General features: G+C 39.5%; 1 protein-coding gene across 4 annotated transcripts in view; it reads left to right on the top strand.

Moving 5' to 3' along the window:
* The first annotated feature begins 1,418 nt into the window (after positions 1 to 1,418).
* Positions 1,419 to 25,532, top strand: part of AFF2 (AF4/FMR2 family member 2) — a 302,637-nt gene continuing 278,523 nt past the window's right edge. For all 4 annotated transcript variants that reach the window (XM_027645270.1, XM_027645271.1, XM_027645272.1 and 1 more), the window contains exon 1: positions 1,419 to 1,504. In XM_027645270.1, coding sequence (XP_027501071.1) covers positions 1,482 to 1,504 — 23 coding nt within the window. In that variant the 5' untranslated portion in view covers positions 1,419 to 1,481. The remainder of the gene's footprint in view (positions 1,505 to 25,532) is intronic.

The raw sequence follows: 25,532 nt of genomic DNA, 5'->3' as shown, positions 1-25,532 counted from the left end.
GAAACAGAAAAGAAGAAAATTTTCAAGTATATTCTTTACCCAGGGCTTAACAGGCATTTTCTGTCAAAGTGGATGTTAGAACAATACCAAAATTCTGTCATGAACAAAACCACTGTACACCAATATGCCTTTTGTTCAGTTTTATCACCGAGGAGCAGCAGTTTTATTTTATTAGTTTTTCTGATTTACGTCACAAATATTTTCTGTTGCATGAATAATTTTTTACAGTTATTTTTATCCACTGGTGTGGGAAAATAATTGCCACTTTTTAGAACTCCTGTTAAATTCTGAAGCAATGACTTTAATTGCTTTTGTATTTCTGTGTTGTTGGTTTCCTCTAAGAATTGGCTAAAGATTTTCCTCACACAGATCTTGACTCAAAGATTGTCCTTTAGCTAGAAAATATTGATTAGCTTTTGTTTGGCCCCTGTGGAGAGCACCTTATCTGTAAGACTGGGTTTTGTTACGATGAGAGTTGACAGAATTCAGATTTAGGCAGGTGAAGTCTGTCATGGCCAGTAAAATGTTAAAGAATCACAGTAATAAAAAATGATATTAATCTTGTGATTTCTTTTTTTTTTAAATTAAAAGCAGTTTTTAATGATACAGAGATTTTGGGGAGTTCAAGTTTATTGAAGTAATTCATGCTAATTGTCTCATCTGCTTAGTGTATCATTTGTCTTCTATGAATATCAATGCCTACATTCATTTAATCTAAAATAATTAATACCCGAACAATTAATAATGAGATAGAATCTGAATTGAAAAGAACTTTAAAAGATTTTTAAGTATATTAGTAATTTTTAAGATTGACTGTAAATATTGCATTACATCTCAAATTATGTTATCAGAAAAATGACATGAAAAACTTAATGCAAGATCACAGGCATCTTTTTGTTATGCATGTGAGTATTATTATTATAATATTGTGGCAGGTCAGGGATAAGAACTTATGTGCCATAGTTCAGGCCTTGTGCAAGCTTAGTAAAAGGGTACTGACTGCAGCTGAGCAGCCCAGACTATTTCAGTGGAGTGTGTGGCTGCCTCGCTGATGTCAGCAGGGAGATAGGTGCCTTTGAAGAGTGATTCAGCAGCTCTCAGTGCTGACTAATCACTAGATTTAGCCACTAGCAAATGCAGGATCCACGGTGATGTCTGAGCTCCTGCCTTTTAGGGCTGGCATACGCCTCTGACTCAGGGTTGTATCTGCCCACTAATGATCTGGTGCCTACAGCCCTCTTCTGATGCGAGATATCTGAGCCCATCTTGTCTCCTTGAAAGTAGCAAAACCCTCCAAAGATGCTTCTGCTTTCATAGCTCTTTGTGGCTTTTCTATAATAACCTGGTGACAGAGAAAGCATGGCTTTGGGGCTCTCAGCAGCCTGAGGGGGCAGAGTCTGCTGCCCTTGCCAGGGAGAGGTTATCCTGGAGAAACCAGCCTCTATGCACCTGCCTGAAGATGAGCTACAACACAGCTGAAAATGCAGCAGTCGCAGCACCAGAAGTAAGTCTGATCCTTTAGCTTTGTGGCCTGGGATTCACTTGAGAAGGGTGGTTGGGTCTTTTGATCTGAAGTGTTTATATGGGTTTTTTTCTAGCTCGTAGTAATGGGACAAAATAACTAGGATCCCTACTTCTAGTCCTGGCTGCTGCTGTAACGTGGGAGCGTACGCCTTGCCTGTGAGGTTCAGCAGGACCTGGGTGACCGTGGCTTGCACACCATGGTGGGCTGCTCTGCCTCCAAAGCACTGATTGCTTCCCAATGTCATTTGCTGCTTTTGGTTTGAGCAGATCTTTCATGCTGCTGAGGACAGAATGTTAAGAATGTGAAGGTGGAATTAGGTAGATGTGGAGGCAGTAACTGAGGACCTGTCTCTGCCTCCCAAAACCCGCTGTGCTCCTCGGTCCTCTGAGGCATCCCTGTGACCTGGTGGTGTGGAGGGTTAACCAGGTGTGCCTACTGATGGAATATCACCTGCCACGCAATTTAACTGCCTTGTCTCTTGATGCTGAGGTTTTTCTTCAGTCAACAGGGGACAGTACACCCTTGGCCACTTCTCTTCTGAACGTTTTAGTACGTTGACCTAGGATGTTTTTTCTCAGCAGCTTTCTGGCGGTCTCTGTACTTGAGAGAATTATTCCACTAAGCAAATTGGTGGGCTCAGTGAGTGTGTGCTGTGAGTGTTAAGTTTAATTTTCCTAACTACAGGTGTGCCTACAGGCTGTAACAGAGCTGGCATAGTTTGGCCATTCCAGTTCTGTAGTAATGGCCCAATGTGCTACTGCTGCCTGGCACAGAGGACGTGGTTGTGTTGTTAGTTGTTACAGTGGTAAGTTTTATATGTGGTTGTCTGAGCTAGAGGTAGTTTGGATTTCCAAAAATGAGAGTTGGAAAACTTGAAAAGATGAAGGAAATAAAGAACCTTGGAAATTCATGTAAGCATCTGTAAAACATCATAGCCTGGACACTGTCAATTTTAGGTGTGTTGTTCATTAACTTTACATCTCACACATATATGATGAATGCTATCCTGCCTTCCAGTCTTACCCCAGCCATGCACCATGCATTTGTTCTGTCTGCTTTGAGCTGCTACTGGCCTTAGGATGTCATGTTATGAATCAGCTGACTGGTCCTGCTCATTCTCTTTTTTTTTTCTTTCTTTCTTTTTTTCTTTTTTTTTTATGGGGGTGGGAATTGGAGGGAGGGAAATTACTTTGCAGCCAGATTAATTTCCTGGCCTATCTGCCTGTGCAGTTGCATGAATGCCACTGCCAACACAAGGAGGGGAGCAAAATTAAAATGTTTCTGGACTGCCATCTTTAGATATAAAAGAATAAGTATGATTACTTTGTTAATATTACTTTGCTCTAGGTTTTGACACGCTGTTAGGACCATATGCCTGTAATCATTATTCACTCTTGAAATGTAGAGTAGTCATCAGGCGTGTTTTGTGGCTTCTCTGAGTATGTATGTGTGCTGTGGTCTTTTGTTTAGTAGATGAAATACATTTATTTGGGGGGAAAACATAACTTGATTTTGCAGCACAGTAGCCTTCGTATGAACAATTGAGCTGCATCTGCTCGATGCTGTGTCTTTCAAACATGCTTCTGAAGAAGTTTTATCCAATTCTCACTCTTGCAACTCTGCTGTTTGCAGAGGGTAAAGATGCTGAACAACTCAGTGGTCTGTGCTGGCCCAGTGGACACAGCTTCTAATCTCACCATTGGCTTTTACTGTGTATTTTTTCAGTTTCCGTATATAAATTTATCCAGCACTACACTGAAGAGTCTAAGATTTTTCCAAAGTGATTTACATGAATTTAGCATACTGATTCCATGTTAAAGTCACTACTATAGAAATCTTTCTGTAGCATTCTGATTGATCTTTAATCAACGATGTGCATATGAAAAGTGAAGAATAAGTAATTCTGGTATATGTATTTTAATTTCATAAACATAATCATAATAGCTTGCTCTAAGTTCCTGAAATAGACAATTGCTTCAAATATAGTTTTTGTTGAAGTGCATATATTCTGAATAAATATCTATCAATTATAAGCTACTAGCTTCAGATAGATATTGTAAAATACTTAAATTCCTGCTGTTCCCGTATTTTCTTAGTTCATTAGGATAATATGACTTCAGTGGATGTGGGATGCAGTAGGGAAAAGATCAGAAATGTGTGTGAATAAATGGGTTTCCAAACATGATGAATTTTTTTTCTTCCCTTGTAATGTGTTTTTCAAAGTATTAATTCATAAAGTACTTACTAACTTTGTGAATGCAGCTAGTGTTTTATATGCAAGATTCCACTTCTTTCCTCTATTTAAGCCTTTTACAGAAAATTCCCTGAGTTTACATGTATCTCTCCATAAATACCAATAATGCCTTAATTTTTATGGGTGTTTGTGGTTGGGCTTTGTTTAAATGAGTTCCATTCAAGAGGAATCAGAGCCTTGTATTCCTGCAGAAACGAATAAACCACATGAGGTGAATTTTCATACAAGCCATTTCAAACCTGGAGTTTTCAGGGTATAATTTAGACACTGTATTGGTGGTTTATGACCATATAAAGTGGAGGTGTGTAGGTAGGAGGCTAGATAGATGTACTTGTAAATGGCTGGAAGCAAGAAGGCTGAGTATGGTCTCCAGCAGTGCATTTTTCAGCTCACAGTTTCACATCTCTATCCTAAGGCATTAGATGTTACTAATTCTCCAAAAGCCAAAGATTTGTTTTACAGGAGAAGATTCTGATTTGATTAAGGTATTGCTTCAAGACCTAACGTTCCTTTAGCAAATCATGCCATGACTGGAAACGTACATGATTGGAAAGAAACTGCATGTTGTCTGAGAAACAGAGCAAGAGCCTCATGATTTGGAATGATGCTGCAGAAGAGAAACAGTGTTTAGTGTAATGACAGTACACTTAGATTAATTATAGCGCTGCTTGCAGGCGCCACTATGCACTTAGTGTTGTGTCAGCACTTCTCCTGTTAACCCTGTGTTGCAAAAGTTTATAATTGGGCTCTAAAAAAATGAACAAATCCTCTGGTTTGAATTCAGTCTTTGTGCTGCATGCACTGCATCAACTTTTGGTTAGGGCCTGAATTTTGTTTTCGTATCCTTAACTCTTCCAAGTGTGTTTCTGTAGAAATAATCATATCTATGTAATATTTTATATGTTTTCTGGTCTGCCCAATTTTGATGGAAGATTTAATTTCAGTAAATGCCTAGACCGTTTTGTGATCAGTTCAGATGGTCTGAAATAAAGCAGTGAGATATTTAACCTTGCAAGTTGGAAGGTGTAAGTATTAAGCCACCATTTTTCTACTCAGTAGATGAGTTAAACTTGGCTTAATGTAATATGATTAGCTGCAGTGGCTCTGAAGGATTGTTAAGGTTTGTAATAAGCCTTGAGCATGACTTAAAAGGCTGTTTACGCACAAAAAAATGGAAATACTCTGAAGAAGCTATTATAATTAGTCAGGTAAACACTACAGAGTGGTTTTTAAAATAAACATTGGAAATATACTATAGGCATAAAAGTGACAGTGAAATTAAGTAACTTTTTGACTAAGTCATCAGAAATATGTTTTATCTTCATTTTACTGTTGATGAGACAGCAATAAATGCTGAGACAGTAAACTTGCCTATACCTAGAACATCTCATCCCGCAAATACAGGAACCTTCACGCAGTTTTCCAGCAGTTCTTGGCCTCTTATCCTCTCTTGTTTCTAATTTCCACTCTTAGATTGTATTTTAGTTTTTTCTGAGTAGTGCTGGCAAGTGGCTCTTATCAAGAACAAATGATGCTGTAAATCAGGACCAAAATCAATGCTGCTGTGGGGTTGTAGCAGCAAGATGCGGTTATGTGGGCCTGAGTGTTTTACCTGCCTCTGAAGCCAAGAGTGAGCCCTGGGTAGTGTTCCAACCCTTGGCTTTCTGATTTACTGGCAAGTATATATATACAGCTGTTCTGTCTCGGTCTTGGAGTGGAGATATCAATATTAAACTCCCATTTTAATATGCCTTTTCTCATAATGCAAACAGTAAAATGCAAGTGGACATTCGTAGTCAGATAGAATTGCACAGGAATACAGAAAGCATTTAGTTCCTCCACCCTTAATACTACTAGAGTAGGATTTAGGACTGGCAGGACTGGCTTAGATGCCTGGCAGCATGTAATGACTCCCTTCTTGTCCTTTTGAGCATGTGTTCTCTGTAGGTGCAAAGGATAGTGGGTGTTCACATAATAGGATGTGCTCTGTCAGCTGGAGGAAGGTTTATTTGCCCAAAGCAACAGGGTCCTTAACATCATGGCTGGCCATTTTCGGCTGCAGTTACTGCTCTTCTCCGTGATAGGTGGTAGTATAAACAAGGAATGATTTGTGCCGCTGGAGTAAGGCCATGTGTGTTATGCCAAATATAAAATGAGAGGGCTGATACAAGTGCCTCTTGGACATGTCTTTCATTATCCTTTACACTTCTCTTTCCTAATAGAATTTGGAGGAACCAAACACATGCTCTATGCAGGGTTTTATTAGAGTGCTTTGCCTCGGGCCCTTAACTCCTTTAGCTGGTCATTACCTGACCAGTAAAGACCTCTAAACGGGTCATTAATGCTTAAGTAATAAACTGTTTCACAAGACTGTCTAGTGCAGAACCTCTTCTATCATTTTTACAGTTACTGTTTTATAGATAAATCAATGACCAACAACTGGATATTCTTGTTTTGCTACATAATCTTGTAATAGCGGCCACAGCAAACAGGCAGAGATTCTGTTAACTGTGTCAGGACAGCTGGAGGTGGGCACACGCAAGTGGGACCTGGAGTTGTGTGCAGAGTAAACCAGGAGTAAGGTAAACAGTGAAGACAAGTTCTGCTGTTACCAAAATGAAGTGTATCAGTGTATCTGCTTCTAAAGTTTCAGGTTTTTTGAAGTAGATGGGGTTTTTTTCCCCCCTTCTAGAAGTTTTATAATTTCAATAAGGTGTCTTTTCTTCCCCCACTGCCATATTAGGGACGAGCAGGCCTGAGTGCAGTCTAATGTTGGCAGAGAGATTTTGTACTTTCACAGAGCTTTTCTGAACTAGCAATTAGTTAATAACATAAGTCTCGCACTCTTCTATACCATACATCTGTTCACTTTGAGTTTAGCATATATTAAATTCTTTCTAGGTATGACAGTAATAGTTAGCTGTGGTGCACATGTTTCTCCTGCTTCTTGACATGAGATTTTCAGGTTCCCCCTTTACACAATATATCCTTTAGAATAGGTTTCTGTGCACGAAGCTCTACAGAGCTCTTGCAGTCTGGAGAGACAGAGAGAAGATGGATAGTAGGTACCATACAATTTTTTGGCAGATCACCAGGCATTCGATATTTCCATCCTTGTTAATATCAGTGTATCGTTGATGGACTGCTGAGTGCTGGAATAAGAAATCCTGTCCTATACATCTTTTCTCATGATAACCTTTGGGGAGTGCCAATCTGTGCTGGGACTGTTGGGTTTTTTATTTGATTTTTGGCTTTTTTTTTCTCTTTTTTTTTTTGTGGGGGGGGTCATAAATGTTTTGAAGGGGAATGAAGCTTGATGCTGAAAATGGTTCTTTGTAGACACAGAATATTTTTCTGTGGTGAAATAGAACAAAACCTCCGCAAATTGATCAAATTGATGACTTCTGGTGTGATTAGTGCCCATGGAGCAAACACTCCATAAGTGTTTTTCTAAGAAATTGCAAACATGTTAGTTATGGGACAAGTTCTCTCTGGAAATGTAAAATAATTAATATCGAACAGCTGTTTCTATGATAGACTGCTTTGCAAAAAATATAACATTGGCATGGGCATTTTTTTTTATTAATATTCTTGATGTTGAAATAGGAGTTTTGCATTTTTAACTAACAAAAAAATTTAAAAAATGAGGCAAGTTATTTACTGAAAGAAACAATAAGAATTTTTTTCCTTTTCCCTTTTCCTTGGGAAAAAATATCTTTTTTAGTAACGAGCCTTAATGAGACCCACCAAGGGCTTTGAGGTGACTTCAGTCCTGCACCTTGTTGTGCTAGATCCTCAAAGCTGATGCTGAAAGTCATAACATTATATATAGTGGTAGAAGAATTGTGTGCTGACTTAGAGTTTAAGTAGGGAGGAATCTGACACAGCACTTTGTTCAGTTTACAACTCTCATAATATCCCTAGCACCTGCAGAAGGATTTTAATTCGTTTAAAGCAAAAAAAGGCTAACATAGGATTATAAAACAAACACCACTTCACAGACTGCAGCTCCATGATTGTCCCGTTCTTATCTCTGCTGATAATCTGGCAGTGCTGGTGTGGCAGTAACTTTAGCAAAACCAGTATTTGTACTGAATTCTTCCTTCAGATCTGTGGACAGAAGCTGTCCTGTGTGTCACTTTACCGTGTTAGTATGACATGAGGAATCAATTTGGTCCCATCTGCAATCGTCTAATATAATCAACCTCTATTCTGTTTAGTTCAACTCTCTACCTACAGTAAGTGATTTGTATGTGCATGAATATTAAACTTCCCAAGTAAACGTGTGAGTAAATATGAATTGACTATAAAAGAAAGTTATTTGTGTGCACTGAAAATGAGTGCTCATTGTTGTTTTTATAAAACAGCATTAAATTGCATCATGATGGTGTGAATAATGGTTATTGCTTCCTTTTTCTGTGATAGGAGAGAACAGTAGGTCCCAAATAACATCTTTGTATTACTGCTTTCCCTTCTGGCTAGTGTAGTCTATTAGTCTTTTAGTTGTAAAGATTTTTTTCTCTAATTTTTTTAAGTCAGACCTCTGTTAGAAATTTTTCATGGCTCAACAGCCCTTAGTTTTCTTTTTTTATATGACTGACTGCAAGTATATTTGCGTACTGAGTACAACAAGGCAGATACAATATTTACAAGCCTTAGCAATTCCTGTGCAAATGCAGTCTCTGGAGAAGGGCACAATAACAAAACAAGCAAACATCACAGTTTTCTAAATAAGAACTTGCAGGCATTGGGGTGGTGACTCACAACATGGATGAGAACCCTGGAGTTTTAGAGTAATTTATGGGGATGCTGGGGAGATGGATTTCATTTAAATACAGTAACTGCTGAAATATTTCTAAGTTAAAAAGTCAACTAGTGGTTAAGTAAATATCCTCTTGACCCCTTTTAACTCTTGTGATGTACCGTTGTTTTAAGCTATTTACTTTGAAATGCTTGAGTCATAAAATGACCCAGGAGAGATGGATTGACCACAGATAGTTAATGCATAGGATTGAGTTGCTTAAAATTTAAACCCCATGCCCATTTTTTATCTAATCTATTGTTCTTTAATTGGATGAATGAGGTTAGAAATGGAGGGCTGTGGAGTCTAAAAAGTAAAAAAAAAAAACAAGTTGAAAAAAAATTGGTTTCATACAGTCTGCAAAAAGCATTAGGGGAAAAATTTAGAGAAGAACAGAGGTTCCTTCTTGTTTCTATAGAAACCAATAGTGATCAGGAGGGGAGAGGATTTCTTTCAAGTGTACATTTTAGTGAGGCTGGCTCAGCAGCTCAGCACATTGGAGGGCCACTGTGAAAAAACCAAACCTCCAGTGGGTTTTGATGCGGTGTTCATGGCCCTGTGACACCAGCTGGAACAGGGATAACACATCTCTGGGAGTCCCTGGCTGTGGGTGCAGTGGGCTCTTTGCAGTGCCACAGCCCCCGGGGAGCACAGCCTGGCAGGAGGGATCCTCAACGGGAATGGGCACGAATCCCGTGATAAAAACAGGGGGGGAGGACAAAAGAGGGGAGAAATACTGAGGGAGAAGTGTTCTGTCCTGTGCCAAAATTAACTGTGCTAATTGCTTTGAAGGAATGATCTTCTTTGGTTTTATCCTGTCAGAATTGTAGCCACTGAAATACCATGTGCCCAAACAATTGCAACTGGGACTCAGTGACTTGGCATTTGAATCATGATGATCTTCCTAGTGTGCACAATACATAATCCCCTCCACAACAGAATTATATTCTTAATTATGTTCTGTTTTCCTGATATTACCTAAGTGTTGCCATAGAGAACAGATCAGGGAAACGTCTGAAAACCCAATTTTAAAGCAAATCTAGGTCTTAATCAATACCGTACCGTTAAAATAATTGCAGGATTCCTCTAAATGAAGTTCAGGTCAAATGCAGTGTCAAAAATAAGGCAGTTTCAATTTGCTGCAACCTGACAGATCCAAGGAGTGACTGAGGAATATCCAGTAACTGGCGAAGACACCTCTGTTTGACATTTACTTTCGCATGTAAACAATGGAGCACTGTATATTGGCGTCTGAATGTATTAGCTGGTGGTGATCCAAACCCTGGTATGAATTTAGATGGTTTGCCTTTCTGTTTATAAATACATAGTCTTGATAACAAGGGAACATTTACTGCAATCTTGCTATGCAGTTGTCAGAGCAGAATGAATCATTTTGAAACATAAACCCCCTCAGATCTCAAAAATATCAAGAAAAACATAAAACATAAGGGGAAAAGGATTATAAAATACAAATAAAAAAGGTTCTTAACATATTTAGAGGCCTATGGGCTGTAAACACTGTAGATTATCATTAATGAAACTCTCTGCCAAGTACACAAACCACAGTTTGGTAGCAGCTGTTAAGCAAGCATTGTTCAAAGCTGGATAATCCCTTGAACATTATACATAGTGGCTCTGTACCTCTTCCTATTAGTAATCAGATAATTGCCTTGCATTTTCTGTTACACATTTTTTTCTTTTAAAATTCAGTTTCATTCCTCTTTATGTCAGAAGGCTTTATCTTGCAATAATCACTTAGGCAAAAATCCCGCAGAGGTCAACAGGCAGGGCTGTGGTCTCCCCCTTATTTTCGGGAAATCTGGTCTTAATACAATTCAGTCCTGTGGTGTTACTTTGGCTTCACAATGGGAAAACAGAGATGAATCCCACTCTACAAACAAGGTGCTTGAATTGTATTGTAGCTCCTTTTTTTTTTTTTTTTTTTGTATAAAATGAGCTCTTCTAAATAATTTGGGAATTAATTAAAAAGGTTTTCTACCACTGTTTTTACTTTAAAAATAACTTCACTGTTACATATTGGGAGGGAGAAGGTGGAGACTTTCCGATTCCATTTCTCCAAAAGTTCAGGCCTCATAGGAAAGCTTCCCAGGACATGATATGTAAGTATCTTGCAGAAAGAAATTTGGAAAGTATGACAACTCTTTTTTTCCAGCATTAAAATATTCTTAAGTCATAATAACACAAAAATAGTGAGCCATAGCCCTGATAATGTTGAGTTCCCTTGAGCTCCACTGGCTATTAGGATTGAACCGAGAGAGTAGCTTATCTTGCACTTCTGGAATTTCTCATAACCCTACAACAAAGCACTATTGATTTTTCTCAGCTGGGCAGGTGGGGGGGGAGGGATTGAAGAAGGTCATATGTAAATGTGGTAAGTTTGATAAACAGCTGGGCCAAATACTACTGAGTCTAGAATCTCACTTATGCTAAGTAAATCCATTTTATAACCCCTAAATTACACATGTGCTGGTTCCCCTCAATTGACACATGGTGTCCCTGCACTGGAGTGTTCAACCTGACAATACTTACTGACACAGGCTGTTCAGTTTAAAACTAGTACACCCCTCTGATGGGCACTGGCTTCACAAGCTGTTGGCATCAACTTTCTTTGTCCAAGATCTAGTTCCAGTCCCAAAAATCAAAGCAGATGGAGACATAAATCCAAGAGCAGAAAATATGATTCATCCTTAAACCTGCAGGGTTGCAGGGACTGTTTCTGTCTAGTACTTAAAATTATTTTGCATCACATGGCATAAGCAGAGATTTGAGAGGTGGTGTCATACCCCCCATGGGCAAGGCATAAAGGATATTTTCTAGCTAGCGTATATCTGTGCATGAGTAAGAAGAAGAAATTGCCTTTTTTTTTCTTTTTCCTAAATTGCAGCATTTTGTTTTCAAGAGGATCCAATGCTTTCTGTTCATTGCAGAAGCAATATTATTAGATGCCAGTCAGTAGGAAAAATTACAAAAAGGATGGCCTGAAAGACAAAACGAAATGCATTTTCCTACCATTTTCCAAAAAATAAATTACCAATGAGCCAGGAGCTGTCTTTAGGCAAGGTTTTGGGAGGCAGATTAGATAGTAAAATTATTTCCTTGTTCTAGTAAAACAGTTTTCATTGAAGACAGGAATTTATGAGTATTTCTAAGGGAAAAGGTCTTGCAGCAAAACTGCAAATTGGGCAGCACTGAGGTAACTCCTCCCAGCAAAGTGATACCAATTAAAAAGGCATCTGTAATGAACAAAGTACAGATATACTCACCTCAGTTGCTGTGAAAGGAGGACATGTATGAAAGAATATTATACTGAAGTGCAACTAAAAGGTTTGGAGAAAGTGTTCCTCGGTTGCCCCACTCTGTGCAGAGTATCTGCTGAGCAATTTCTCCTAGCATATTTCTAGGATATTACGGAAAAAACAGCTCTGCAAAGATTCTAATTTTTGGATGAATTTATCAATATTAGAACGTTAGTGCTGTGCATTTCCAACAAAGCCCTTTGACCTCTGTTAGAAGGTTGTCTTAGTAGCACTTTCTGTACCCTGTTTGTACCCAGCCATTTGGGTCTTCCCGGAGTGATCTTTGGCTTCAGCCGAAAGATTTTCTTGCCCTTAATCATCTTTAAAGCTGCATAAAACTCTTCCATATTTCTGTAGAATGCAGACTGCATCGGAATCTGCCTCAGGAGCACTGCTACCCAGGAGGGTTGTGAGGAACTCCCCATTCTGACAGGGTTTGTTGTGCCAGTGGGACAGAGGGGCTGGGGAGCCTGCAGGTAACTTGGGTGCAGAACATCAGCCCCAGTGCTCACAGTGCTGAGCAGTGTCTTCTGTTGTTTGAGATAATGGCCAACTACAAAGGCTGTCCTGTGGTCTGATGTGGTTTTTTTTTTTTTGACTTACATGAGCACATTAGTCATAGATGATCTCTAAAGTTTAGATAGATGGAAGATTTTGAGGAATTTAAATATTTGGGTGTTGGGCGTGAATTTGAAAAAGAACCACTTTGGTTCCATGCTCTACAAATTACTGGCATTTTGCCTTCTGTATGAGTGCAAAGGGAGGAAGAAATGTGGTAAATGGAGAAGCGAGAAACTGGGATAAGAGTCAGATCCCATAACTAATCCCATTGTAGAAAAGAGTAGAGTAAGGGATTGAACAGTGGCTTCCACTCCCCCACTCCTCCTCCTCTTTACCTGACCATATTCTGGGATAAAAAACTGTTTGTGAGAAGTCTAAAGCACAGCTGACCTGGTTGCCAGGCAAACAGAGTCTGAGACTTTTCTTATATTTTAAAAGAAAACAAACCCCAACTGTTCACAGTTCCCCTCGAGTGGAACCCAGGAATGCCTTCAGCGTTTGACTCCAGATGATGGAAGGCTCACAGCTTCCACTAGAACCCAGTCAGCTGCCATTTGTGACTTGGGCAGTAGGTTTGGGGTGAAATGAGGAGATTGAAAAATCTTTGTCTAATTTGAGGGGAAAAAACCATCATTCTTGTCATTTATCCAAATATGGGGACTTTGAGCATAGAATTTTTGTTAAAAGATTATTCAAATAATAATAATTCAAATGCTCTGACTTCTGTGCTGGAGAGAACTTGCACAAGCAAATAGCTGTCATTGAATGGGGTAGAACATACACTTTGGAAGTAAAAATGGAGAAAACCCACAGTAAAATTAAGATGCTGTTGTAGGAAGGAAGGTGCAATTTAAAAACAAAACAGCAAAACTACGGAAAAAATAAATCTGAAAGGAAATGGGAGGGGAAAAGCAGTGTTTTCTTACTAATTTGTCCCCTTCATTCTGCTTTTAATTTAGTAAAGCAGTCATAAACGTTGCTAAACAGTCAAAAAATTAAATGTTGCTGTATAATTTATGGTGGTTACAGGATACATGAGAGTGCACTTTAATTAGCAAATTGCATGTTTATTTTATTTGCTTAGCTTGTAATTTAGATTGGATAAATGCGCTTTGACTGGCTATGGCACCTAGGTATCCTCATTTGGTATAATTTTTAATCACATTGTTTTGGAATTTTATTGCAACATTATACAGTTGATATAACAGTGCACAATTAAGTATGCTCAGTTCACACCTTGCTCTTGAGGAAATTACTTTTTATCTGTATTTGGATGGAGCACTTTGTATGGCAAGTGAGAACTTGGGAGTAATAAAGAACGCTCACTGTGGGCACTAGAGCTGCAATCTGAATAGTAAATAATAATAGTAATGATGGTGCCCTGTTAGTGAAATGTGTTTGGGAAGAAGATTAAAAAAAAAAAACAAACCTAAACCTGGAAATAGGCAACTGGAAATGATTATTGTATGTAATATTATATTAGCTGGATCATAACTGTGTCTTGATGCTACAGCTGAACTGAGGGAGGATGAGGATTGTGCTGGGTGCTTACAGAGCCTGGGGGGAGAGATTTTCATCCAGCAAACATTAGGAATGGAAGGAGATGTTGAGAGAGGGTAAGTAGATGATACAGGTTGTGGGAGATGATCAGACAAAACTGCCGTCTCAGTCCTGGGTCCTGCTCCTGCACCTCTGCTATGCTGTGACCCACATCAGGATGCAGAGCAAGCTTGTACAATGTGATGTGGAAGGAGTGCTGTAAAGAGACACTACGTTAGGAGAGGCAAGCACAGGCATGATGGGTGTTCCCAGGATTCTGAGACTTGGAAATATTTCTGCACTTTTTGGTTTGTTTACTATTGTGCATTTGATCATGCTCAGGGAGTGTCAGTCTGAGATGTGTTCATGGTATTGTGACTCGGATAGGCTTTGAATCTGGAGCTCTGTTTTCTCTGTTGTTCACTTCACTTTTTTCTCTGTGGTGACAGGACTAAAAGAAGGCTGTATCCTTGCTTTGGGGAAATTCAGATTCACTTTACCATTTAAATCCCTGCTTTAGGTAAAAGGGCAGCAACACGTTCAGATATTCTGTAGATATTACTGGAGAATGTAACAGAGCTGTAACTTGACGGTTCTGGCAAGAAAAATAAACACATTTTCTTGAGCAGAAAAATATTCCCTAAGTTTATAGACATTAAAAAAAATATTATTTTTGCAGCTAAAATATGAAAGGAATAGAGAGCATTTAATTGAGATCTAGACTATATCTCAGCAGTGGCATTTTATACAGAGGTTTGACTTCAAAAATCTGCAGAAAAGCTCTCGTTTTCTCTTATATCCTATGGGCCTTTTCCATCAGGGCTGCCTGAGTATTACATATATGCCAATCTGAGATCCCAAGCGACTCCGTGTCGGCAAGATTGATGCTGGGCCAGATTATGCTTTCAGTCACACAGGTATAAATCTGGGGTAACTCCATTGTTTTCCTCCCACTAGAAGAGGATCTGGCCCACTTGCCTTTCTTCTCTGCCTTTGAGTAATTGGCCCCGTAATGCAGCAGAGCTGCTCTGGGGTGATTGGCACTGATCGCTCCACTGTGACAGGACGTCGGCGGTGGTATGTGCTGCTCCAACACTGACATTCCTTACTTTGTTACACTGTGTTTTGATAACGTTATCTGCAAAGAATGTTCCTTGCCCCTGATTATGGTTATTAAAACATACAGAGATCAACAGATATGGCAAACAGCTGCTTAGTCACAGCTGATGTGAGAAATTTGATTTAACGTGAGTTTCACAATTCGAAACTATATCCTCTAGAAAAACACAGGCAACTAATCCCTCCTGCATGCAAGCCAGTTGACTTTGTTTAAAATAGGATTATATCAGGATGATAAACAGAGGCTAGAATTAAAGCACCTTTTTGAAGATTGTTGAAATATAGAAGAAAAAAAGCAAAAGGAGAGTTTTTCTGGTTTGGGGGTTTTGTTTTGTTTTTCTTCCCTTTTTGCACTGATGCACTGGACTGTTTAAATAATATTTATGGGACCTATCATGCAGATGTCATAGTACTGTAAGAAAATATCTGTGGTATTTAGAGCCAGTGATGCAGTCCTTTTAAATATCTGTATTGCTCTATAAAGGCAGACAGTGCTTCCCAGCATTCCTTATGGAACGCAGGGAGAATGGCATGGACCTCTTGAATAATTAATATGGTTTTCAGAGCAGTAGTCATGGAAACCCAGGCAGTGTCACATATATGGATTTTAGGAATTAGGCACGTTTTGAATTGCACGTTTAGCCAAAAAAGAGCATGCTGTAAATCCTAAAGATCAGAAGCGTTTTCTCAGTGAGTCTCTTGTTTACACTGACAAATACATGTATCTTCTATATTTTTTGACTTAAATAATATTTGCATTCCTAAAAATTTATATGGTAGCCATCTAAAGGGCTGCTAAAGGCACTAACTGCCATAAGTCATCTTTTAGATGTCTTACTCTTTTTCCTTTCTTTTTTTTTTTTCTTCTTCAGCCCAGACCCCTGAAGTTATTAGGTTGTAGGTTTTAAACTGTATAGCCAATTGCTATTCACTTAAAGGACCACAGCTTTACCACTAAGTTGCTAGGCCCTTTCTCTTAGTTCAGTTGTGTGGCTTTTTTATCTGTCTCAAAAAATGTCTCTTCAGGATCAATATCGTCATTACCTTGGGTGTGTATGTGGAAGAAGTCAACCAGGCAGCAGTGAAAAGCTATCATCCAGTCCTCAGTAATACTGTACGTGTAAAGAATAAAAATACATGGAAGTTATTTATAGACCATAAACCCTCTGGTTTCATAAACCATTTTATACTACTATTTGTTCAAGTCTACAGAGTCTCTCCTGAGTTCACAGCACACTCAAAAGCCTCTGTTTTTTTATTTCTGTCTGTTTGAATTGGGAAATTAATTAGAAATACACTTAGCAATTTACGGACATGAAAAAGCCATTTGGCCCAGTAAGCTTGCTTTCTTTTACCTTTTTTTAATCCTCATTTTGTTTTGTCACTCTCTTTCAATCTACTCTCTACTAATAAAAATATCAATCTGTTTCATAAACTCATTGAGACTTCATGGCAATAATATTACTTGGCAGCATAATATGGCATATTCATTACTCTCTAAGCAAAATGATTTTTCTTTACATTTTGTGATCCAGATTCCTCAATTAGATGCAAACTTGCAGCTTTCATTGAAGTCAATGAGACTTTTATAGCTGTCACTGATAGCAGATACTGGCTCTTTATTTCCAAATGTGAAATGATGCCTACAGTTTTGGCTTTCTTTATTTCATTTAAACTGGTAATGAACAGGTTCTCCCCATCTCCCACATCTCTGTGCTATATTAAAATTTTTCCTAATTTGAAATTAAATATTTCTGTTCAGTCATTTCAAAGTCGTCTCTTTCCTAGCAAGAATAAATTCAGTCACGTTGACCTGTCTTGACATGAGATTTTTAGGTATCCAAGGTGAGTCAAGGTTCCTGGAGTTGCACCCTCTCTACAGTAAAATTAACTTATCTGTGTGATGCTTAAAACTGTGGACAGAATTGCAGTTGTGAATTAGTTATTTGAGAAATCATCTTGCTTCCTGTGATTTGTATTGCAGCCCTTGGTTGATATGTCTGTGTCCTTGTTGTTGTTTCTTTTACTGCAGCCAAACAGAACAAATGGCTTCAGAGATTTTTCTACACTAAGCTCTAAATACCTTCCCAGTTGCTCTGAGCACTGTTTGGCTGTTTCTTTTCATGTGTATTCCCTCTTTCCTGGCTTATTATGCTACAGCACTCCCAGCTAAGTTGTCCATCTGTATACCTTTAAAAGGATGTATGTTAGTGATGGAAATAGTCATAAAATCAAGAGGACCAACTCAGAGAGATGTGTCAGTATCAGCTGCCTCTTGGAAACCTCTCATAATTACCCAAGGACTTTCAAGACTCAACCCCAGAAATCCCCTGCAGTTGGTAATCTTCTCAACTGTAGTGTTTGCTGGGAAGAGTCACAGGGAGTTAATTAAAATGCTGAGAATTTTAGAGATCAGAGAAGTTAAAGGGGGCCAAGAATATGGTCCAGGACTGTAGCTGCATGTAGGACAATGTACCGATTACCCAAACTGACATTCCAAAAAAAGAAGCTTGAGTTGCATGGGAATTATAACCAACTGAAGAGCTTGTCTTCAGGGCATGTTTGGCTCTCCTCATTTTCTGCTGCCTTTTAGGTTGGAGTCCAGTATGGTGGTGCTACATAGCTTCCTTCTTCCACTATGAACATTCATGGTACCAGTATATCCTAAACTCATTTCCTCTGTGTTGTTATGCTTCCCTAATCACAGAAGAAGTCTGAGTTAATGACAACTTCTGCAAAAATCCAGTTGCCTCTCAGCTTTAATGCAGAAAGTTATTAAGCAGTTTAGTTTCCTCCTCGCAGAACTGTACATATATTTTTATATACAGAGACACACACAAACACTTAATGTTATAGTCTCAAGCAATTGATGCTGCTGTCATATCTGCAAGTAATCTGCAGCACCATCATTGCTGTGACCTTTCAGACCGCTGAATGTAAATCAGATTCCTTCCCTCTGGTGGTCTCTGTGGCACACTGAAATTGCTCACAGATTGTGTTTGAGCAGTGCCTATCAAGTCAGATGACAATGCAAGGAGCATATCATCATTCTGGTTGCACTGGCACCTTTCCAAAGCTACACCAACTGCAGTGTTTTTCAGTGCAATCTGTGGTTTGTGGAGGGAAGTGTGTGTGCACCTCTGTCAGCCGTCACATCCTTGCTCAGAGCCATTGTATTCTCCCTGACTTCTACCCCCTGTTGATGGAAATCCCTATTTTTGGCCTTAAGCTATCAAATCTCTGAAAACATTACTGGCTTTGTGGATTTGGGCTTTTTAGATTGACGTGTTACAATAGCATCAGACCAGGTAATTGGTGGAAGATACTTCACACACCGTACTCTGCAAAATTTGCATCTTTCTTTACAGGGACATTTTGAAGTCTGGGCAAATGTTTTAACACTTGGAAATTCTAAGCTGGATCCAATGCCAGGCCCCTGGAAAGAAGGGAACCAAAGCAAGTCCAGAGTAGCAGGGTAGTACTGGAAGTTTTCCTTGTGGCTTTAAAATTACCATCTCCTGGCATGGTCCTGACATGGTAAGATGTGTGTGCCCTTGGTTCTCTCCTGCAGAAAGCAGAGTGACCATGGCCATAAGTTTCATTCATTGCTAAAGAAAGGCAATGATTAGAGTGAGGGAATAAGAGAATCAATAAACATGATTTCCACAGAAATTGGTAGGTATGAGAACGAAGAGCAGTTTTTTACTTCATCCACGGTAACTTGGCGTGTGACTGTAACAGCAGCAGTCATAACACATCTCACCTTTGTTAGACCTTTCAGCTTCATAATTTGTCAGTTTTCAGCAAATGATCAAACAATGGGGTAAATATTTGTGTAAGCCAATCTAGTGTTGACCTCTAGAGCCTTGGTGCTCGGAGCACTCGTGCAGGGCAAGGGGGCCTTGAACTGTAATTCTTATAATGGCAGTTACCACCCTGGGCTTTCTCTGAGATCCCTTTTTCCTCTCAGACATGCAGTGGAGAAAATCAGATAGGACACTGATAGTCCATCCCTTTTCTCCTTCTCTGAAATTCAATTTAAGTGGCTGCAGGAATGTCGAAACTTAACACATTTATTTCTGGCTTAACAGAAGAAAAAACGTGTTTGTTTGGGTATCTTGGTGTTCATAGCATGGTTTCATCATCTGCCCAGAATTGTGTAAAAGGGGCTGGTATGAAGCTAGATTAAAGAGATTCAAAGCACAGCTGATCTGGCTTTTAATACATTGTCAGTGGAAGAAATCGTCTGAATGCTGCAGAGGGCTTTAGATCTTGGTTCCATCACTCACAGTGGAGATCAGGTGAGCCACTGTACCTCATAGAGGGAAAGAAACTGAAACCATGGTTCTTTGCCACAAATCTACATGGCACGTGGCCAGTTAAGAGCTGAAATAGGTTGGTATTAACGGCAGGGAAGTCTGAAAATGCTCTAATCATACCTATCCCAGCAGGGCTCTTAGTGCAATGACAGGATGATCGTCTTGTCAGACTTTGAGAACTTTCTTCTTTAAACACACAGAAAATAGGGGGGGCTGAAAAGGGGAGGAGGGAGAGGGGAAGGCAGAAAAAGCTTTAACTCTGCTGATGTGGCTTCTTTAATTTGCTGTCAGTGATGCCACCGATGTTAATTCTGGCAGGGTTAATTATGAGAAATTAAAAAGCCGCTCAGAACAGACTGTACCCTTCGTACTCCAATAAAGAGGCAGCTCTGGCGTGAGAAAATTTCTTCATTAATATATATCCCCAAAGGGCTGCTGCATACAGCTTTCGGAATATGAATCATAAACTCCCAGGGACCCTGCAGGAAGCAGGGGAGATAGGATTCAGAGGAGATTGACTGTGTTACTTTCACTGCTGCAGGAGAACGACGCTCCGGCTGGCAGGAAATCACCGTGCCGGTGACATTTGGAAAGAAGAATTTATTAATTTGCATGTTGGCATGCTACAAGCTTTGAAATATGGTTTTAACTACGTTCTGTACCGCCACTGCTGTATCAATGTTCGGTGTGTCAGTCTGTAATACATGCAGCTGTTAACACAGGGCTTAGCATAAGCATTGTAATTGTTTACCATTTAGTATTTTGCAGGAATGGCTTTAGGGCATGCATTTATTTCTCACGAAAATTTCACTGGCTTCTCACAAACTAGGCAGTATATACCCTTAACCTAATACATTATACTAAATGGCAATGTGGTTATACCAGATACGTTGTAGAAAGTAAGCTGCAAAGAATACCACGTACAAATTGTGTGACTCTAAAATACAAGCTGAAAAAAACCCCAAAACGTGTCCCAAAACAATAATCTATAATTTATATTTGTATAACTTGGCAAAGCCACATTACCAAGCAAATGTAGGTGCAAATGGAGCTAGATAAAAGTGAAATACCTCAGTGATATTAACTTGCAGCAGAAATAAAGCCCTATTGTTAAAAAAATTTGCACTTAGACCATGTGCAGTGTAACTGTCTGATGCTGACAGGGTGTTCCAAAGTGCTGGTGCAGTTTTGAAGTCTCTTCCCAGGAAACGTATTATGGTCTGTAAGTCATTACTACAAAGAAAGCAGCTAAACAAAGTTAGTTTACAGCACAGAGGTCTAAAAAGAGGCCAGAGAATTAATTTTCATAAGAAAAACATGTTTTTTTTTTCCTCGTCTAATATCAGCGAAGCACTGATATACACCGTGTAACCTTTCATTCAAGAACCTCAACAGTCTTCAGAAACATTAATTAATTAACCTTAATAGCAGCTGCAATCCACCCGTATTATTTTGAAACTTGTTGTAAATGGTCATTGAGAGGACTGCTAAAATGCAATTGAGATGGACCTCTAAGAAAAATGGAACATTACTTAGAACAATTGAGAGTGCTTGGGAACAACCTCGTAGGAGTTGTTATTTTAGCAGATTGCCTTTGCAGACAGGTTACATTGTGTGTTACTGTTGCAATTAGCGGTGTCTCTTTGGGAAGGAATAGTCTGGATGTTAAGACTTGTGGGTAACTTCATTGCATCTGCAGTTCCATCCTGCTGGGATCTCTGTTCTGACAGCTCTTTGTACACCAAGTTAACCCTGCTTATCAATATTTTATTTTTCTAGTTGCTTTGTTAACGTGGAGCTGGAGGTACAGGTAGATTAAGTGGCACACACAAGGCCACAGCCCGAAGTGACAAGGTGCTACTGTGCCTGAGGGACAGCCAGAAAACCTGATGGCCTTTTTCTTTGTTCTAGTGCTGGAATCCCACTTTGTACCTATATAACTAAACATCTGCTATCAAAACTAAGGGAAAAATTAGGTATGTGCTATAAAAATGGCATTTCCTTTGCCACTGAAAAATGACTTTAACATTTCCAGGAATAAAGACCTCCTTTGTTTTCTCCAATTCTAATCCCTGTCTCAAATTTCACCTTAGAAGTGTGTGTCCCTCCCAAACCCTGAATCCCTGCTGTCACCAGCTGTGCATTTCTTGGCAGAAACCCACTTATCAATGTTAAGGATGAACTTTGAGGCTCATTGAATCATTCATTGTAATCCTCACGTAACAAACATAACATTTCAGCAAGATTTCTAATTACCTTTTGGCTGCTTTTTTCATAATGCCCTGTTGCTGTTGGAATGGCTCTCATGGCATACACAGAAATAACATTAGACTGTAAATCTATTGAGTGGAGCAGTGGTAGGAAGAAAAAATGTACAAGGGGAGAAGGTCATTTTTATAATTAGTGTAATATATCAACATGTGAGGAAACTGAAATGGGAGAAGTTGTTAGGAATGGAAATTTGACTGAAAGTTCATCTGAGAGTCTCTTCTTCCCCACTTCCCTTCTGTTACCTTACCCTCCAAAGCAACCCTTCTGACAGGTCCAGGGTATGCTGTTCTCACAGGCTGGATCTGCAACCCAATACACGGGCAGGGTTAGCTGCTTGTACCCTCCTGGAGAACAACTGCTTTAAAATATTCACATAGGAGAGATGGGCAGTGTTCTCAAATGACTCCAAACTGCTGCTTCCCAAGCCCTGAGGGGCCTAAAGCAGCAGGTCAGTGCAGGACTGGGTTATGCAGCTGTGTCTTCTCTACTTCCCATCAGGTCTGCATCGATCAATTAGAAAGCCCTGTTTGTGCCCAGTTTTTGCTAATTGGTGACCACTGGACACCTGGTAGTTCCAAGCAGTAAAGGGAGGAATAGCAGCCTGTGTGAGCCTGAGATCCATGGTGAGGATGGTCAAAATCTAATCAGATAAGCTAAGCCTTATGTACACACAGTATCAATTGGGAATCAATATACAGGCTACTGGCATTGGGAATGGCTGTCCTAAAACCCTTTCAAAATCTTTTCATTTTTAACAGTCTTCCCCAGACATCAGCATATTATTTAGGCAAAGATCGTGAAAACTGCCCTGTTTTCAACTGAATTTTTCATCTGAAATGCAGCTCACTCACAACTTGTTACTGTCTAAAGAGAATGCTAACACTGCCACATTTCCTCATTAGCTTTGCATAAGACAGACTCCTGTGTCACAGCTGATGGAGCCTTTATGAGCCTTTTAGCCAAATGACTGATGTTTCCCTCGTTATGTCAGATCTGAGGGCACTGCTGGCATCTTTCTTTATTCGCTGTCTAACACCATCAATCGAGCAGCTGCCATGCACCCATGATCAGGCTGATTATTAAAATGTGCTCAGGAGGCTGCCGACACCAATTTTCTTTCATCTGAAGAGGCCAATATACACGGGCTCAAGCCGACAGTTATGTACATGGAATATTTAGTGTAGGAACCAGCAGGTAAGACTGAGGCTGATTCCACAGAATTTGGATCCACTCCACTGAGATTACCATTAAGATGTTACAGAAACAATAGTGATGTTTGCTTTGGGTTTGTTCCTCCTCTGCTTTTATAAATAGGGAATTGTTCTTTTTGTTGGGGAGTACTTTCTCTAAAACATAGCCCTTCCTCTTATAGCCAGTGTCCTTGATGGTGAGGGATCACAGCCATTGAAGAGCTCATTAAAACTTGAGTCCTGCTCACTCCGGAGGTGTATCATAGTAGTTTTGCTCTGCTGTCTATTCCTTCACTGATATGTCAGCCTTTTTCGAAGGGAGACAACCCTTGCCTTCTTTCTGATGATAATAGTGAAAAAAGCCTTCTGCAAACAGTGTAGTTCAGAGCTATGGACTGACCCAGCATGTCAGGGATTGATCAGGAGCTCAAGCTCACCTGGAGTTTCCCTACCAACAGCAAACACAACTTGGCTGCATGTTTAGTTGTGTGGCTGGGAACTCTGCTGTTAACCACTTCTGCCTTTGGAACCTCTAATCTCGGATATTTGAGTAAGTTCAAACCTTTCTTTCTAGTGCATTTGTCATTTTGATATTTAAGGATGATCTGTGAATGTTTAATTGACTGTGGGGGGTTTTTTCAATCCCAGGGCCATATGTTTTTTTTTTTTTAAAGAAGTAGTTTAAGTTTAATGGTTATCAGGTGTAGTTATATCTTAGTACAGCAATATGGTTGTGTATTAAAAGGTATAGCCAAATATGTGTTATGTGGAGATTCTGTACACAGGCTCATGTACATATTAAGGGTAGAGTATAGCACCAGAAAAAAGGGAAAAACCTCTGCAGATGCCTGGAGAAACGAGACTGCAGAGCAAGGAGGGGGTTTTCATTGACTCTCATCAAGTTCTTGTTGGAAAAAGAGGGGCAGAAGTTTGGTACTCAGATAGGGTGGATCCCCTCCTCTTGCCCGTGTCCTGCCCAGTCTGTTAATGTGCCCAGGCCTCCCTTTCTCTGAGCTGTCTTTTAAACAGACCATTGTGCTTCAGAAGTAGCTTCTGCCTTTGTGAGGCTCTGTGTTCTCTCCAGTTGCTGGAGTGTTTAGACCCAATCTGTAAATTGGCAATTCTAGGGGCTTTGTTGCTCTCTCAGTTTGAGTAATGGTGTACTACCTGCTCTGGTCCTGCACAAAATACAAACCTGAACTGTATCCCACCATATAAATACACATATTTTTCCACAATTCAGTTTGTTGGGTTTTTTTTCCTTCTCAAAGACAGAAAAAGTATTAATCTGCCTCTTTTCCTTGGGGATGGGGATCCCTCACAGGCCCCGTGATTATCAAAACCACCCTTAAACTCGTAATACTGCTAATTAGCTACATAGCACTGCTGAGCATTTAACACTTTTATTGTCTGTCTCAAGCTCACACCCAAGAGGTTATTTCTCTTGGAAAAAACCCTGTCCTTAGGGAGAGACTAGAAAGGACCAGATGAGAGTGACTGAATTAACAAGATGCTGAGAGTGAAACCCTGAGTTACTTTGAAACCTGTTTTGTTCCTGATATATCAGGAGGAGGGTTTGCTGTGAGGTGGTGTAGGGACTTGTAAAGATGAGAACCACAAAAAGAAGAATGTTTGATTATGGTCCTAAATCTCCAAACAGCTGTGTGTCTGTGGTGCCTTTATGACAGCAATTTTGTGTGGCTGAGTGTGCACGTGTGTCTGTGTGGTGTGTGTGCTGAAAATTCAGACCATGGTCCTGTGCACTTTTTTGAACTCTTACTCTATGACTGCTACAAAATCAACCCAAATTCTAATAGTGTGATATTCTGTGGCATTAAATGAATACATTTTACATGGCCCACCTGCTAGTGTAACTAATTAACAACCATTCTCATTAATTACATTGATCAGGATCATAAAATAATTTCAAATTGCTGAACATGATCAACAGGAGTAAAATGGTTTCACTTTAATCCCTTAATGATTTTTTCATGATTAATCAAACAAAATATATGTAGTTATTTGATCAATTTTTTTCTTCTTGGAATTGCAACTCAGGGCAATTACAGTAGACATAAAGTTGGTGCAAACAGAACTACATCTCATCCAGTAGCTAATTAAGCAGTAAGACACAATAGAGTAGGGGGGTGTGAATGTTGTGAGAAAATCACTCCCATGAGGATTTAAAAAAAAAAATAAATGAGGACCTCTGCTCCCTCAGGAATCTGATTATCTTCATATAACCACATACCCTGCAATTGCCTTCTTGCTAGCAGGAAGTTCTTTAAGATTTTATACAAAACTGAATTAGGGGGAGAAAAAATCTTGGCAGAGTCTGAGCAGAGAAATGGTGAGTTGTGCTCTCAGCTCCTAACTGGAAGGCTCACCAAATCAGATGTCATTTACATCTCAGAAGTATCCAGTGTTTACTGCCAGTTTGGATGGTGTATAGATCTGTCTTTTGACTGCACGTAGCTCTTTTTTTGATGTGCAAACAAATATGGCCTTTGTTCACCTTGGCCTCAGACAGTTGATAAACCCTGAAATCAGGCTATTGAACTGGGATGTTAAATATTGACAGATGAGCTATGAAGAAGCTCCAGTATATGCATATGCACAAAAGAACCTATGAATCA

This window comes from Corapipo altera, unplaced genomic scaffold (genome assembly GCF_003945725.1).
Source record: "Corapipo altera isolate COAL_440 unplaced genomic scaffold, ASM394572v1 65, whole genome shotgun sequence".
In the NCBI taxonomy this organism is placed as follows: domain Eukaryota; kingdom Metazoa; phylum Chordata; class Aves; order Passeriformes; family Pipridae; genus Corapipo; species Corapipo altera.
The sequence above is the reverse complement of the archived record's forward strand: the minus strand, read 5'-3'. Positions and strand labels throughout refer to the sequence as shown.